This window comes from Alligator sinensis, unplaced genomic scaffold (assembly GCF_000455745.1).
Source record: "Alligator sinensis unplaced genomic scaffold, ASM45574v1 scaffold78_1, whole genome shotgun sequence".
NCBI classification, from domain to species: domain Eukaryota; kingdom Metazoa; phylum Chordata; order Crocodylia; family Alligatoridae; genus Alligator; species Alligator sinensis.
In genome coordinates, this window is record NW_005842171.1 from 1,735,345 (window position 1) to 1,749,555 (window position 14,211).

General features: G+C 40.9%; 2 protein-coding genes across 14 annotated transcripts in view; one reads left to right on the forward strand and one right to left on the reverse strand.

Annotated features, from left to right (window-relative positions):
* Positions 1–10,568, forward strand: part of IPPK (inositol-pentakisphosphate 2-kinase) — a 132,902-nt gene extending 122,334 nt beyond the window's left edge. For 4 of the 5 annotated variants that reach the window (XM_025206721.1, XM_025206719.1, XM_006025876.3 and 1 more), the window contains 3 exons: positions 4,592–4,694; positions 5,191–5,270; positions 6,220–10,568. In XM_025206721.1, coding sequence (XP_025062506.1) covers positions 4,592–4,694; positions 5,191–5,270; positions 6,220–6,442 — 406 coding nt within the window. In that variant the 3' untranslated portion in view covers positions 6,443–10,568. Of the gene's footprint in view, positions 1–4,591; positions 4,695–4,869; positions 5,158–5,190; positions 5,271–6,219 lie in introns of those variants that run through there. The other variant, XM_025206723.1, reaches the window with a different exon arrangement.
* CENPP (centromere protein P) overlaps positions 6,483–14,211 on the reverse strand; it is a 320,121-nt gene continuing 312,392 nt past the window's right edge. For 6 of the 9 annotated variants that reach the window (XM_014520956.2, XM_025206726.1, XM_025206727.1 and 3 more), the window contains 3 exons: positions 13,470–13,549; positions 11,612–11,703; positions 6,485–10,721 (listed from right to left, as the gene is read on the reverse strand). In XM_014520956.2, coding sequence (XP_014376442.1) covers positions 10,594–10,721; positions 11,612–11,703; positions 13,470–13,549 — 300 coding nt within the window. In that variant the 3' untranslated portion in view covers positions 6,485–10,593. Of the gene's footprint in view, positions 10,722–11,611; positions 11,704–13,469; positions 13,550–14,211 lie in introns of all 9 variants that reach the window. The other 3 variants (XM_025206731.1, XM_025206732.1, XM_025206733.1) reach the window with 2 other exon arrangements.

The following is a 14,211-nucleotide window of genomic DNA, read 5'->3' on the forward strand; positions in this document are numbered from 1 at the left end:
AGATTGAAGGGTGTGTGTTCTGCGCTGTGTTGGAACAGCATTGTCCAGAGAGCAGCACACTGTCTCCCTGGGGAGGAGATGAGGATATTGGAGGACTACAGTCTTTTCTGAGAGAAGCCGTGCCATGTACAGACATGCTCTGTCCTAACAGAAATTCTCCTGGGAGTGATTTAAACCTTATTGTTCCCAGATTGTTTTTCTCCTGGAGTGCCCATTTTCATAGATTTCATAGATAATAGGGCTGGAAGGGACCTTGGAAGATCATTGAGTCCAGCCCCCTGCTCCAGGGGCAGGAAGTCAGCTAGGGTCAAAGGATCCCAGCAAGATAAGCATCCAAATGTTTCTTAAGAGTCTAGAGTAGGTGCCTGCACCACCTCTGTAGGGAGTCTATTCCAGGCCTTGGGGGCTCAGACAGTAAAGATGTCCAGCTTAAAACGGTCTTGGAGGAGTTTGTGACTATTTGACCTTGTCATCCACTGGGGCACTCTGGTGAACAGGCGTTTCCCCAGATCCTGATGCACACCCCTTATATACTTATAGGCAGCCACCAGGTCACCCCTGAGCCCATGGCTCTCGGCCTCTCATCATAAGGCCTCTCATCATAAGGCCATGCTCTTGTCCTCTGATGATGTGTGAGACTCTCTTCTGGACTATCTCAAGCTTTTCCTTTTTGAATTGTGGAGCCCAGAATTGGATGCAGTTCTCCAGTTGTGGCCTCACCAAGGCTGAGTACAGCGGGAGGGTGAGATCCTGAGATTTACTTGAGAAACATCTATGGGTGCAAGCCAGAGTTTTGTTCGTTTTACTTGCTGTGACATCGCATTGGTGGCTCATGTTCATTTTGTGGTCGATCATGACCCCCAACTCTCTTTCAGCCACGGTGCTAGCACTGCTAAGCCTATAAGTGTGATGCGGGGGTTTTTTCGCCTCAAGGTGGGGTATACCTTGCATTTTTCCATATTGAATGTCATCAGGTTTTTATCCACCCACTTTCTAAGCCTGTCAAGGTCAGCCTGGATCACCAACCTATCCTCAGTGTGGACACTTTGCCCCAAAGTTTGGTGTCATCGGTTGCTGTTGCCTTTTTTTAAACAAGCAGATACTTTAGTATCTGCAATAATGATTTGCATGATAGTATTGTAACCAAATATATTTTTAACCTGAAATTAAATGAAACAAGAGAACTATGTGTAAAATTACTTATATTGTGAGTTTTTAATATTAAACTGTTCAGTGTGTAGTTGTGTTAATGTGAGAATGTGATATTAGCTTTGTTGCTACCACTGAAATATATGAAGTCTTTGAGATAGAGGTGGGGTTTAAACCATTCTAATAGGTCTTTCTTTTTAAGGGAAATGTGTGTGAAATACTGAGTTAGTGCAGTGAGGAGTAATCAGGGTCAAGAATTCAGAGGCAGCTGACTTCTCTCCACAGCTCTTGCATAGCTTGTACTGAGTAACTGGAAAACCTCTTACAGCAGGGGAATCTAACTAAGGAGTGGGCAAAATATGGCCCACGGGCTGGATCTGACTCACTAAGGGACTCTATCTGGCCTGTCGTGTGTCCCTCGGCCCGGCCTTGCCCAGCCTAGCCCAGGTGTGGGGAGCAGCTGAGGCTATGTGTAGCCAGTCCTGCTGCTCCTGAGCACGCAGTGGTGCAGGGGCAGTGCAGCGCCTGGACTCTGCTTCCCAGTAGACTGCATGGTGGCTGCTGCTGCTAGTGTCTCTGCCACTGCTGGACTTGGCCCTGCTGATGGGGCACCCCAGTCTGTCCTCCCCACCTCCACCACCGGGGACAGAGCAGGTGGGCAAGCAGGCAGGGTCTCCATGAACCCCCTGTGGGCAGGGTGTGCTTGGCTGGGCAGATGGGATGGGGCTGCAGTTGAGCAGGATTGGGCGTTTGGGATTGAGCAGCTTTCAGGATTGGGATGAGTGGATGGGGGCTGGGATTGTGGGGTAGTAACAATGCAGGGCTGGGACCTGGGGCAGAGCCGCAATTGTGCCATGTGGAGAGCAGATTATGGCTCTGCCCTGGCCCCCACCAAGCTGTTTGGCTCCCAGATGCTGCTCCCTTTCTGCTTGCAGCCCCATCCCATCTGCCTGGTTGAGCCTGCCCTTGGGGAATCCTGGCTGTTCTCTGGAGACTCTGACCATCTGCTCAGACTGGTGCCCCAGTGGTGGATGCAGGGTGGACAGGCCTGGGCCAGATAGGATCAATTACCCCTCCCCACCTTCATGCCATACCATGCCAGACCAAGTTAGCATCCCTCCCCCCACCGCAGTCCTCAACAGCTCATCCAAATTTCTAAAGTGGCCCTCCAGTCAAAATAATTGCCCACCTCTGGTCCAACTCTTCTGGTCCTCTGTGCCAGATGAGTGGTGTGGCACTGGTCCACAGGCCAGATGGCTGTATTGGGCCCACTGTACTGGATCTAATACATAATGCCCACTCTGGCTGGCCCAGGACCTGGCAGGAAGAGGTTTGGCATCCCAGGTGCTTGGCTACTACTACAAGAAGCCACGGTACTGGGCTTCTTCCCTTAGTGCTGCTGAGGCGCCAGCACAGAGCTCCCTTGGGGGCTTGGCAGTCAAGCCAGCGAGAGCTATGGCCCTGGAGCCCCAGCAGCCCCTTAGTGGCAGCCGAGCACTCGGGAAGAGATGCAGCACTGTGGATTCTTCCTGCAGTGGCAGCCAAGCACCCAGGCAACAGCTGTGGCAACGAAGTCTCAGCAGCACTGCAGAAAGAAGCCCAGCATCATGGTTGCTTGGCTGCTGCCACAGGAACACACCACAGTGCTGCTGCTGCTTCAGCACTGCAAGTGTTGCCCAAGCACTTGGCTGCCACTACAGGAAGCTCCCTGATGAAGGCTGGGGGCTGGATGACCCAGCTCTGTGGGCCCTGTTTGACATCCTTGTCTTACAGTATAGGCTGCCTTTTGAAAAAAATACTTACTGGAGCATGTGTTTTTTTACATGGCAGTCAGAGCAGGGTCCAGTGGATCAGCTGTAATGGAAGACTGTCCTGAAGAAGCCTCTTTTATTTGTGATGCTTCTTACATTCCCAAGAATATCACTTCCCTGGGCAGTACAGGCACTAACCACAAGAGCGCAGTACAGGTTCACTTGCAAAATGCACTGTTTACTTTTTGAGTAGTAGTTAGTGTGAAGTCCTGCTTATAAACAATTGGCAATATACCCATGCCTTTTAAAGGTTTTTTTTAAAGGCAGGCCATAGAAAGTTAATCTTGCATATTTGGGTGGGAGTTTGAGCAATTGATTTATATTTGTGCCTCTCATGTAGCATTTCCCTGTGCTCTATATTACCACTAAATCAGAGGTGCTCAACATTTTTGGAGTCAGGGCACCCTCCGCAACTTTTTGAATGTGGCAGCACCCCTGGTTGAGAAACACTGAACCACTGTGAGTGTGTTCTCTGTGTTTCCTATGGAAAGTACTTTAGAAGAAGCGTAGAAGGGGCAGGAGAAACCTTCCTGTTGGAAGGACCTGATTGACCAATGCATATGTTTGAATCACTCAGCCTTAAACCAGTAGTATTCTCTCTCCTGCCTTGCAGCACTTCAAGACACTTCTCTCCGACTAGCCTTCTGATTTTGAAGACTTAATAGTAGCCACTGTGCAGTCTTTCTGGAGACTGCAAGTGACTTTGACCACATTTAAAAAGAAAAAGTTCTCACTGCCTCTGGGATACCATCTCTCTCACTGTACCTCTTTAAACATTGAGCTAATTGCATCTGTTTGTGGGGTTAAGGCAAAATTATATTAATGCTCTGAGATTTGATTTCTATATGAATCTCCTTCATTTACACTGCATATGCTACTTCAGACTGCAGTGTGCTGCTTTAGCTTACCTCACTGGCTCTGAGCTGGGGTGCTGCTGTTGCCACCACAACTAGGTAAAAGCATCCTGTAGCACAGGCACTCTCCTGCCTCATTTGGGCTTTCTGAGGGCTCCAAAGCAGGCAGGATTACTGGCTGGTGCTGCAGTTCCCAGTCTGACTCTGAATGCACCTCCCATAAACAGAGGCATACAGGAAAGGAGGTTGTTTGCAGGAGGAGCATGGGGTGGGGGATGAGCCGGAAGGGGCTGTAGGGCAAGCCAGTTCTCCTGCCTACTTTAGGCTTATCAGAAAGTGCATGTCACAGCCCCTTGAGGTACTTCTACCTGGGCCCAGTGGTAGTACCTGTGCGGTGGTACCCCTGAGGGGGTGCTTGTGGATTCCCAGTTGAGAACCACTACACTAAACTAGAAATTTAGCTCCCAGCTTCTCTCGTGTTAGCCAACTTGTATGCATGTAGTTTGAAATGTAGTTAAGGCATTTGTTGTAACAGGCTTTTCAATGAAATAACAATGCCAATAACCATAACAGTAATCATTATCACCTTTCTGAGAGGCACTGCAAATTGTTGGAAGATCTGAAACTTCCCTATCTTTACAACACTGCATTTTTTCCCATAGTAATGCTAGAGATAGACTTTAAGCCAAAAACAGCTGTTTTGGCCAGTAGAGCCTGGAACTCTTTCTCAAACACTTTTCTTTCTTTCTTTTTTTTGTGTATGCATGTATTTATCAGAAATACATTGCAGATAGGTGGACCTTACAATGAAGCATTTTATGAGAAGCTGCTAGATCTTTCAACTGAAGATGATGGAACAGTAGCATTTGCATTGACAAAGGTATCTTTCTTCAGTATGGGTATTGAAGCTTTACTGTAACAATCGAGAAAATACAGCTGCCTGAGCCATTACAGTTTCCATGGAAGCCAGTGGACTTGCCTGTGCTCACCTTTGGAAATCTGTTTGGACCTTTTGCTACGTAAAAGGCTAAATTCCTTCCTCCTCTCTCAATCAGATCATCTGTGTAAATGAACAGCTGCTTACTGCCTGTTTTGTTGTAACAGCAAACTCTGAAAATGCTGTTTCTTCAAACATGTTTTCATGAAAGTCTGAACCACTAGCCACGTGTACCATGTAACGCACGTTGAAGTGAAAGTGGCTCAGATTTCATGATCTAAAGGACATCTATTGTCTTCAGCTCCTAAAGCAAGTATTACTTCAATTTTATTGTGCATGCTTAAAAGGTGACTGTTGGCTTTGTATCTGCAACACAGTCCAGAAATGCAAATATTCTTACATTATGGAGATAACTTAATCAATCTTTGTTTGTGTGTAGGTTCAACAGTACAGAATAGCAATGACAGCTAAGGACTGTTCCATCATGATTGCCCTTTCGCCTTGTCTTCAGGATGAATGGTAATGGAGTTTTTGGAGTTTAAATTATGTTATTTCATACATGTTATGTTATTTTGTACTCCAAAGTACAATTCACACAGTTTGAGTCTAAGCTTCAAAAAAAGTGTTGCAGTAGAAAGACTAAGCAGGAAGTTAAAAAAAAACAAAAATGAAAAACAACATTCAGGGCAGGAGGCTCTAAACCAGTGGTGCTCAGGGTAAACCTCTACCCCTTTTTTTTTTTGTGTGTGTGGCAGCAACCCTGGTTGAGAACCACTGTTGGTGCTGCCTCAGCGCATCACATCTGGGTGCTGCTGCTTCCAGATAAAATTGTCCCATGCTTGCTGCACTGCAAGCCTTGGAAGGGCTGTGACACGTGGGCAGTAGTGCCTTGAAAGCAGTGAATAAAGTTTGTCATGGGCCTAAGTTGGTTCTTTTGCATGATGGTTCTTTCTAACTATCACATGGAAATTTATTGCGCTTTTGATGATTCCTCCCCCCTTCCAATTAGATCTAGTTGCAAAGTCACCAGTTGAGACCATTTAATTTAACTGTATGAGTACTAGAATGGATTCAAGAAGACTTTGGGTTGAAGTAGTATAGAAACTAACCAAGCGCTGGTATGAGCAACTAAAAAATGTATTCTGGCCTGTTTCCATGCCATTTTTGGACTTGGAGGCCTCATTGTCCTCACTGTCAGTTAAGCAGAGCCAGAGGTACTTTTAATGCTATGCCATCTGAAGTTCAATTTTCTGCTGCCTTCTTCTATTAGGGAGTGCTGCTATAGAATGACTCTGTGCGTGCGTGTGTGCGTGCGTGCGTCCAGCGCTACTCTAGGGGTGAATACATGAGTTATTTTGGTACACAGTTTTCATAGTGACATTGGATGTGGTATAGATGCTTTAAATTTCCATGCAAACTGTTTGCCTTAACTTACTGTTTTGCAACATTCTCTTCCCGCTTCCTTCAGTTCTGAGCAAAAATCTGTGGTTTTATCATCCAAATCAAGATTCACCTTTTCAGTCTCTGTCCTGGACCTAGATCTTAAGCCATATGAAAGCATTCCTCATCAATACAAACTTGATGGCAAGATAGTAAACTATTATCTGAAGAATGTGCAAGCCAAAGAAGATCCAGTGATGTCAAATCTCTTTAAGGAGAATGAAGACTGCATAGTTCTCCATAAAGTGTAACAGTTTCCTTAAAACTATTTTTTGTTTTGAATTTTAACACTTAATGTAAACGTTTAATGAAATGTAATTACACTGATTTTTTTTTCTATTGTGTTTAGTGCATTTTTAGGCTGTGAATGTATTTGCTTTGAGAGGTTTTTTTTAAATCCAGAAGATCTTTCAAAGAAATGAAATAGCACTAAAACACACTTCCCAGCATATAACTTTCAGCGAATGTATGCAATATTACAGAACAGATGCCTGTCATACCCTGCAACAAGAATACAGATTGATGTTATTCTGCATCCTTTAAAAGTGAATAACTACTGTGGAGCACAGAATGAAATGTTCTGGCATAACTGTTTTATTCTTTAATGTAGAGTTAGGAAGTTCCAGCTCTATTGCACTAATGCAGAACGTTCAATCACTACCGTAAGAATTACCTTGCACTTGTGCATTTGATATTTGCTTATACTTATGGAGTGGGAACTGTATGGAAAAAAGTTAACTAAAAATGAAGCAGCACTGAGCACAAAGAAAATGCATTACTGAAGTTTATTTTAAATAAACTGTCCATTGTCCGTTTAATTTTTTAAAAAAGGAATTGCCACTAAATTGTCATAATTGCTTATTGGTGCCAAATGTGTATAAAGCATTTAGTGCATGAGATTGAGAAATCCAGATTCTGCTTCCAAAAGTTTAGTTATCAGTCTTGAGAGGTTTGTGTAGTAACTAGAACAGCTATAAGTAGACATTCAAAAAATGTGTGAAAAGGGTTAGGATTTTTTAGTGTACAAGCCACTCTTTTTCTAGTGTGTAAATTTGGTGGCTGAAAGTACATCAGTCTTTGACCCAACCAACAGTTATTTTGTACACAATATGTGCTGCTATTGAAGGACAGTCTTGTTAATTTAATGAAACTGGAGCTAGCTCTTCCTAACTTAGATTGGGCTATAGGAGTTGCATGCTCTGTTTCTTATAGTTTTGCATATGGTTTTGGACTCTCAGATTAAGTGTCAGAATCAGATATGCTGTTGTCTCTGCATTTAGCACAGCTAGTTCACTTTTATGCTTGTTCTTGAAGAGGAGTCAGGCTGACTGAAGGAGGACCTTTTTCTTGAGGAAAGATTTGACAGTATCTGCTTGTATTTTGTGAAGTTTGTCTTTGTAAGGTGACTTTCTTGATGGTGGTTGTCACTTCAGCAAATGAATAATGGACATACTTTGCGTGGCAAACAACTTAAACATATTCTGCCAGTCTGTATGTATTTGTGGATGAGATGTTCTTTTCTGAGTCTTGTAAGCTCTAAAACTGGAAGAGCTTCAGCTAGTCCAAAACTTAGAACATGAAGTTGGATTCAGAATGGTGGGTACTGTGGTATAACTACTGGCTCTTTCAGCTATTACTTGTTTTTCTTTGCATGTCTGAGGGTCATGTACCCTACAAATGTATAATGTGATATTATTCAAACTACACAAAAAGCAGCCTTTCAGTATACAGTGCATGTGTACTGGCAATGAATTTCTAAATATGTAGGTCTTTAAGTCATCTCCTTTATAAAAGATTCAATAAAGTTATATTGACAACTTTAAATATTACATTTAAATAGTTCCAAAATCTTAAATCCTCACCTGCGTTCGGGAGTAGAACCCATGCGCAACTGCATGAACTCTTGACCATTAAACTTGGGCCCAGAGTGGTGGTATGATTTTTAAAAGAAAATTAACTTTTAGAAATATTGCTGCACAATGGGAAATGAATAATGCATAATGTAACCCTTTTGAACCCACTGTCAGCTGGTAGCATGATTTGCTGGAATAGGTTTATTTTTGGTATTCTTGACATAATTTTTACATGTGATATAGCCCTTAGAGCAATCTGGGCTCATCAATAATGTTTCATTGCAGCCTGCTATTGGTAGGTGACTAGTATTGTGACAATACCACCTTCTGAAGCGATCAAGAAGACTGTGCTTAAGTGAGCAGAGCCCCTTTGGACTGTAGACAAAGTGAAAAATACCAACAGCAAAAGTGTTTCTACTTTAAAAGGTTGAAGAATTGGTTTTAAGTTTCAGGTTTAGGCTAAAACTTCCCTGTGTGACTAAATGTGCTGACAGTAGCTTGTTTTCATTTTCTTGCAGGAAAGCTCTATTAAGGCTTGCTGTGATATGTATAATAGAAATGGAACAAATTGGTTGGCATAAAGAGCAAGGGTTATATGGAATGAAAACAGCAGTGCACAAGGGACCTAGTAACATTTAGCTACTGCTCACTTATTTGGATTAGCAGAATGCCAACCAGCCTTTCTTATGTTAGACTTTTAGAAAGCTGTAATTGGTAATTCCTGAGTGTCTGCTAATTCCTAGCATTACTTTGCTATGTGCTCATTTGGGGAAGGTGGGTTGGGGAGAGAGAGGGGAGTGGAAAACCTCTGAATCAAGACACAGTCTAATTGGCTGCCTCAGTCTCTAGTTACTTTTGGCCAGGCGTAATGATAGGAGAAGAGTATTCCTAACTATTATTACTAACACACTATTATGATGGCAGTTTTGAAAGTTGTTACCAGAAAGCATCTTACTATGTTAAAACTGGTTGGTATAATCATAGATCTGGCAGCCCTGTCCTGTTTTTTTTTGAATATCACTATTTCTATATGCTTCCTCATTTCTTTGAATGCATACCTGTAAATCAGCTGAGAATAAGAAGCAGACATGTAATGTGTGTATTATATCTGCTAAGGAGACCAAAGTTGATGTGCATCATGACTTCCTGAGTCTAGAAAAAGCTTACATTAAATGTATACAAAAAGTACATCATCTAGGTAGTGTGAATTAATTTTGGGGTTGACAACCGTCTCCCAGTTTTTGAAAAAAAAATAGGCAAGTTGCTTGTGATATCTGGGTGAGGATACTACAATGCTTCTGAAAAGTAGTGGCAATATTGACCCACTCCTTCCCTACAAATGTTACTGTATTTTACCTGTTTGAAAACTATTACTTCATTTGTGAAGGTCTAAGCGGTAGAATCTGTCAGAGGGGTAAGGAATGTAGCAAGAGACAACTTTAAATTGTTTCCTTTATGTTAAGGGAAGCAAATATGTGAGATGTGTTTACTTGTTTACCAGAATTATTAAATTAGCTGTACAAAGCAAGGTTAAGCACTATTGCCAGTAGTAAGCTATCCCTTTGAATTAAAAAATGTGTAAGCTTTCAGTTGTTTGCCATGGGTTTTCTTTTTTTGCTCCAATTAATGATTTGTGAGAATGGGGTTCTATTCTGCACCCACAAATTATGGAAAAGGAAGCAAAATTATTTCATGCAATTGGATTTTTTTGTGCTTTTCTTTACAAACTAACTTTTTTTTAATTGGCTATGATGATCACTTTACCTACATTTAGTAACAGGAATACTTGAGGAACTTTATTTTTCTTTTAATGTTACTTTTTTTTTTGAGCCATGAGGCTGCTTACAGACATTATAAAAACAAAATAAAACAATACCCCCTCCCAAATGGCGCTTTACTTTTAAACTCAGTGTGCTCCCACACCAAACCCAGCGCACACCCAGAAGAGGAATCATGTTAATTCGACCTGGCCCACCCAATGTCTATGGATTGGGTGCTTTAGTGGGCCTTTTTGGTGCTTTTATCTAATAGCTGATTGAACTGGCTTTAGATGAAAGTGGCAAAAAGCCCTGCTGAAGCGCCCGACCTTTACAGATGCTGTGGAATTGGGTTGAACTATCACGCTGCTACTTCTGGTAATATCTGTGTGTTTGTTTTTTAATATCTGTAAGCAGCTGTTAAGATCACTGTACTTGTATAGAGCTGTGAAATGAAACTTCCACTTTTTATGGACTTGAATTTGACAGCATATGTTCTTGTAACACTTTCCAGATACCTAGAAAATGTTAAGGACGCCCCCCCCCGGTACATTACTGATTCAGAGAGTTAAATTTTATAATGAAATTCACTCTGTACATGTAACTATTTTATTTGGCATTTTGTATTTAAATGGCTGTATTTATTTTTCACATCATGACAATTTATATAGAATGTGCCATAATTGTACAGATAGCATGTTTTATGGGTATGGTTTCTAAATGGAAAATAACTTAATGTTTATATTCAATAAAAATTATAGACGGTATAATTCACATGGCTACTGTTATAAATTACTCCGTTTCCATAGCAAATGATTTGACCACACTGTCAATGGAGGCCTCAATCCCAAGCAAACGCAGCATAATTCTGAAACAGCCAGGTGCATTTTCAGCTGCGGCTGCTGCTTTGTGCTGTATATCTGCAAGGAAAAAAATAGATTAAAGACATCAAAATCAAAATTACAGTAAATACAGCAATCAAAATCTTTAGAAGGTACCTGGATGCAGAGACTACATCATCCACTGAAAGTTTGAAACTTGCCAACCACTTACTTTGGAGCACTTGCCTAATGTTGCTTGCTTGTCTCTGGCTCTGGCAAGTAGTGAACTAGACTGAATATGCTCTTGCTGAAAGCCTTACACATTTTAAGAACTGGAAAATGCTAAATCATTTTGCAGGAAGCACCATTCATGAATACCTAAAAGCATGAAACTTTGACAGAAGCCTTCTTTCCTGATAGAGCAAGGAAAGGGTAGCCTATAGAAACAGCCGCATGATTTAAAGTCATACATCTGTTCAACAGAAAATATGTGGACGCTGTGCACTGATTTCACAGTTTGCTTAACACTCATAGTGGTTGCCTAACATTACCAGTGTCCTAAATTGCCCTTAAAGGAAATCTACTATAGAGTTGGTGGCTGTATCAGAACTATTCCCTCAAGATTCCACTGAAGGGAAGCCCTCATGCCTCTCTCATTCGTACCAGCATCTCTCTAGGTCCTGAACAAGGATTACGCATGAACCAGTTTGTCAAAGCAGGAGGTTAGTGATAAAAAGGAAGAGTAGAGGTGATATTTTTACTTTTGGTACAGTTCTAAACACCATGCAGTGGGTATACCACTGATTGACTACACTATTGAGTGAAATTTTATCAAACTGGAAAGACATTTCAAGTGGAGTTTTGTAGCTACTTCCATTCTGTAACCATCTGGACAAAATCTAATTAGTGACTTTACTATGAGCCAGGAAAACGTCACTTTTCAAACACACAATGAGTAAAAATGATTTTAGAACATATAGTGACATTACTGTGTGCTGGTATTTTAGGCAGAAGATCCAGGACAGGTATTGCTGTTCCTTCTTCATTCACAGCTATCTTCCAAATGATCATTAATTCAAACCTGTATTGTACATAATAATATAAAATACAAGTAACTTATGTATAGTACTTAAAGTAATAAGTTTAGATGTCTATTTCAGTGGAAAAATTACTGTAAGCACATCTCAGATTCTGAATTAATATGTAAGTACTAAATAAAAGTCAACACTAGGTAATATCAAAATAGTAAACCAAACTTTCTTTTCAAGAAGGTCAGAAATTGAACTGTGCCAATAGCAAAATGCTGTGCTTTTATTTACACTTGTTAACAGCAATTGATTTCTATAATTGCCATCCTGGTTTCAGTAGAACTGTGGATAGTTGGCTCCTACACGACATGAATAAATGTGTCAGGATCTAGCTTCAACTTAAAAATAAGACTAGGGAATTTTGGGTAGGCAGGAGCCATATCCCCAAGTCAAAGCTTTAACATTCGTAGTTGTGTCAACCTACTTTTGAAGAATTAGTAATATTTAAAGAAAATAGTTGTAAGCCAGTCAGACTCAAGTTACTTCAATCATTCAATCCGGTTAAGCTGCTTGCTTCTAGCATGGGGCATGTTAGCATTGGGTAAGTGATCCTCAAGCATCAATTTTGCTGGATTGGACACTGTGGATGCCTGATTCTCAGCTCCCAAAACAAGTGCTCTTCTCCTACCTTACTTGTGGCCTGAGATCTCACAGCAGAAGCTCTACAAGGACACAGTGAAGGCATACCTCAAGAAAACTGCTGCTGACATCGACAACTAGGAGGAGGTAGCTGCTAACCAACTCTAGTGGTACTGCAACCTCAACCAAGTGGCAGACCACTTCTAGGTCTAGCATCTTTGCTGAGAAGAGAGAGTGGAGGAAGGAAAATGAGAGAAATCCTGGCCAATGGCCTACTTTCCTCTGCAGAAAGACCTGTAACTTCTGTGAATGTATCTGTGGCTCAAGGACTGGACTCTTTAAGTCACCTCAAAACCCATCAATGAGCCATGGTAGAGATCATCCTCGAATCAAGGGATCACTGCCACCGCTAAAGGTAAAAATCTCTGTTAAAGTGCAGGGTGTGAGAGAGACATACCAGTGAGAATCTTTAATTATTTGAAGAACCATAAATTTCACCACCACTGAACTCAGCCCCAAACCTGGGCTGGATAAAGATCTGAAACTGCTTCTTTGGCCCATCTCTACTTTTAGTGTTTTTAAACTATCGGTCAAATCTTTTACACCTTCCTCACACTGCTCCATAAACTACACTAAAGTGATGACCTGAATGAGGTGAGCAGAATTTGTAAATATTAATTATTAATAGATAAAACATCACTCTTGCAATGGTCATAAAGGCCTTGGAATCTTCAGTATTATTGTTGTTCAAAATATAAAACGCTATTAGAGCCTCTCACTTTCTCAGTCTAGGTATAATCTGTAATTTCTCTTAGAAATGTATTGCAACTTCATATATTTATTTATGTCATCCCCAGCAGGGCCACAGGAAGCAAGCATCCTGTGATGTTTGCTTGAAATTTCTCAACTAAATATGGCTGTATCTATAAAATGATTCATACAATACTCTTTTAAATGTAAAGGAGAAAGTGATTACATAATATAAGCAATAATGTGATTCTGAGAGTTAGCCAATCTATATATACAAATTGCGATTCTGGCAGACACTTCACATTTACTTCTAGCTGAGTAGAGATCATCTATTCTAAAAAAAACCCATTTAAAATGTCATTATCAAAACTTGGGTTTTGTTCTTTTTCCTTAAATAAAAACATTAATAAGCATCTTGAAGTTGCCTTACCCAGAAAGCTCAGGGTTCTTTATAATCATGTAATCTCCTGTTGGTCCTTCAGGAAGTGTTACAATATCAGGATATTTGGCCTGTTAATAGAAAGGGACATAAGTACGTAACCAAGTAATAAAGATTTCTTCATATTTCTTATGATAATCTATAATAGGAATAAAAATAGAATAAAAATTGTTGGATTTATACTGAAGGGAGTTCTGAAACTTCAACAGTGTTTGGACAAAATCAGATCCATGTAATAATAGGAGAATATTAATTAGATAAAATCAACCCTAAGCAGATATACTCCGTTTGTGGCAGAGCACTGTGACACATGTAGCATAGCTCTCTCTATTACAGAGGTTCTTCATAAGGACAGAAGGCCAGCAAGATATATTAATTTAATTATTGACTATTCAAGCCATTTGTTAATTGAACATGATTTTGCATTTAATCTTTTCTTCATGATTAAATTTAAAATGTTAGTCAGCACAACAGAATGCAAAAAAACCCAACTTTGTTGTAGGATGACAGGCCACTCTTGCACCTTAACTGTCCATTATCTTTAATTACAAGGAAGATCAATAACTTTTCAGAGTATGAGAGAACCTACAGACATCAATGATTTTAGTTAAGTATTTATTTTTATTTATTTCTTCAAATTCCAAAAATTCAACTATGGGTATCCATCCTGTGGCCTGGGAGTCTACCATATATATACAAAAGTCCTTGCCCCCCCCCCCCCCCCCCCCCCCCC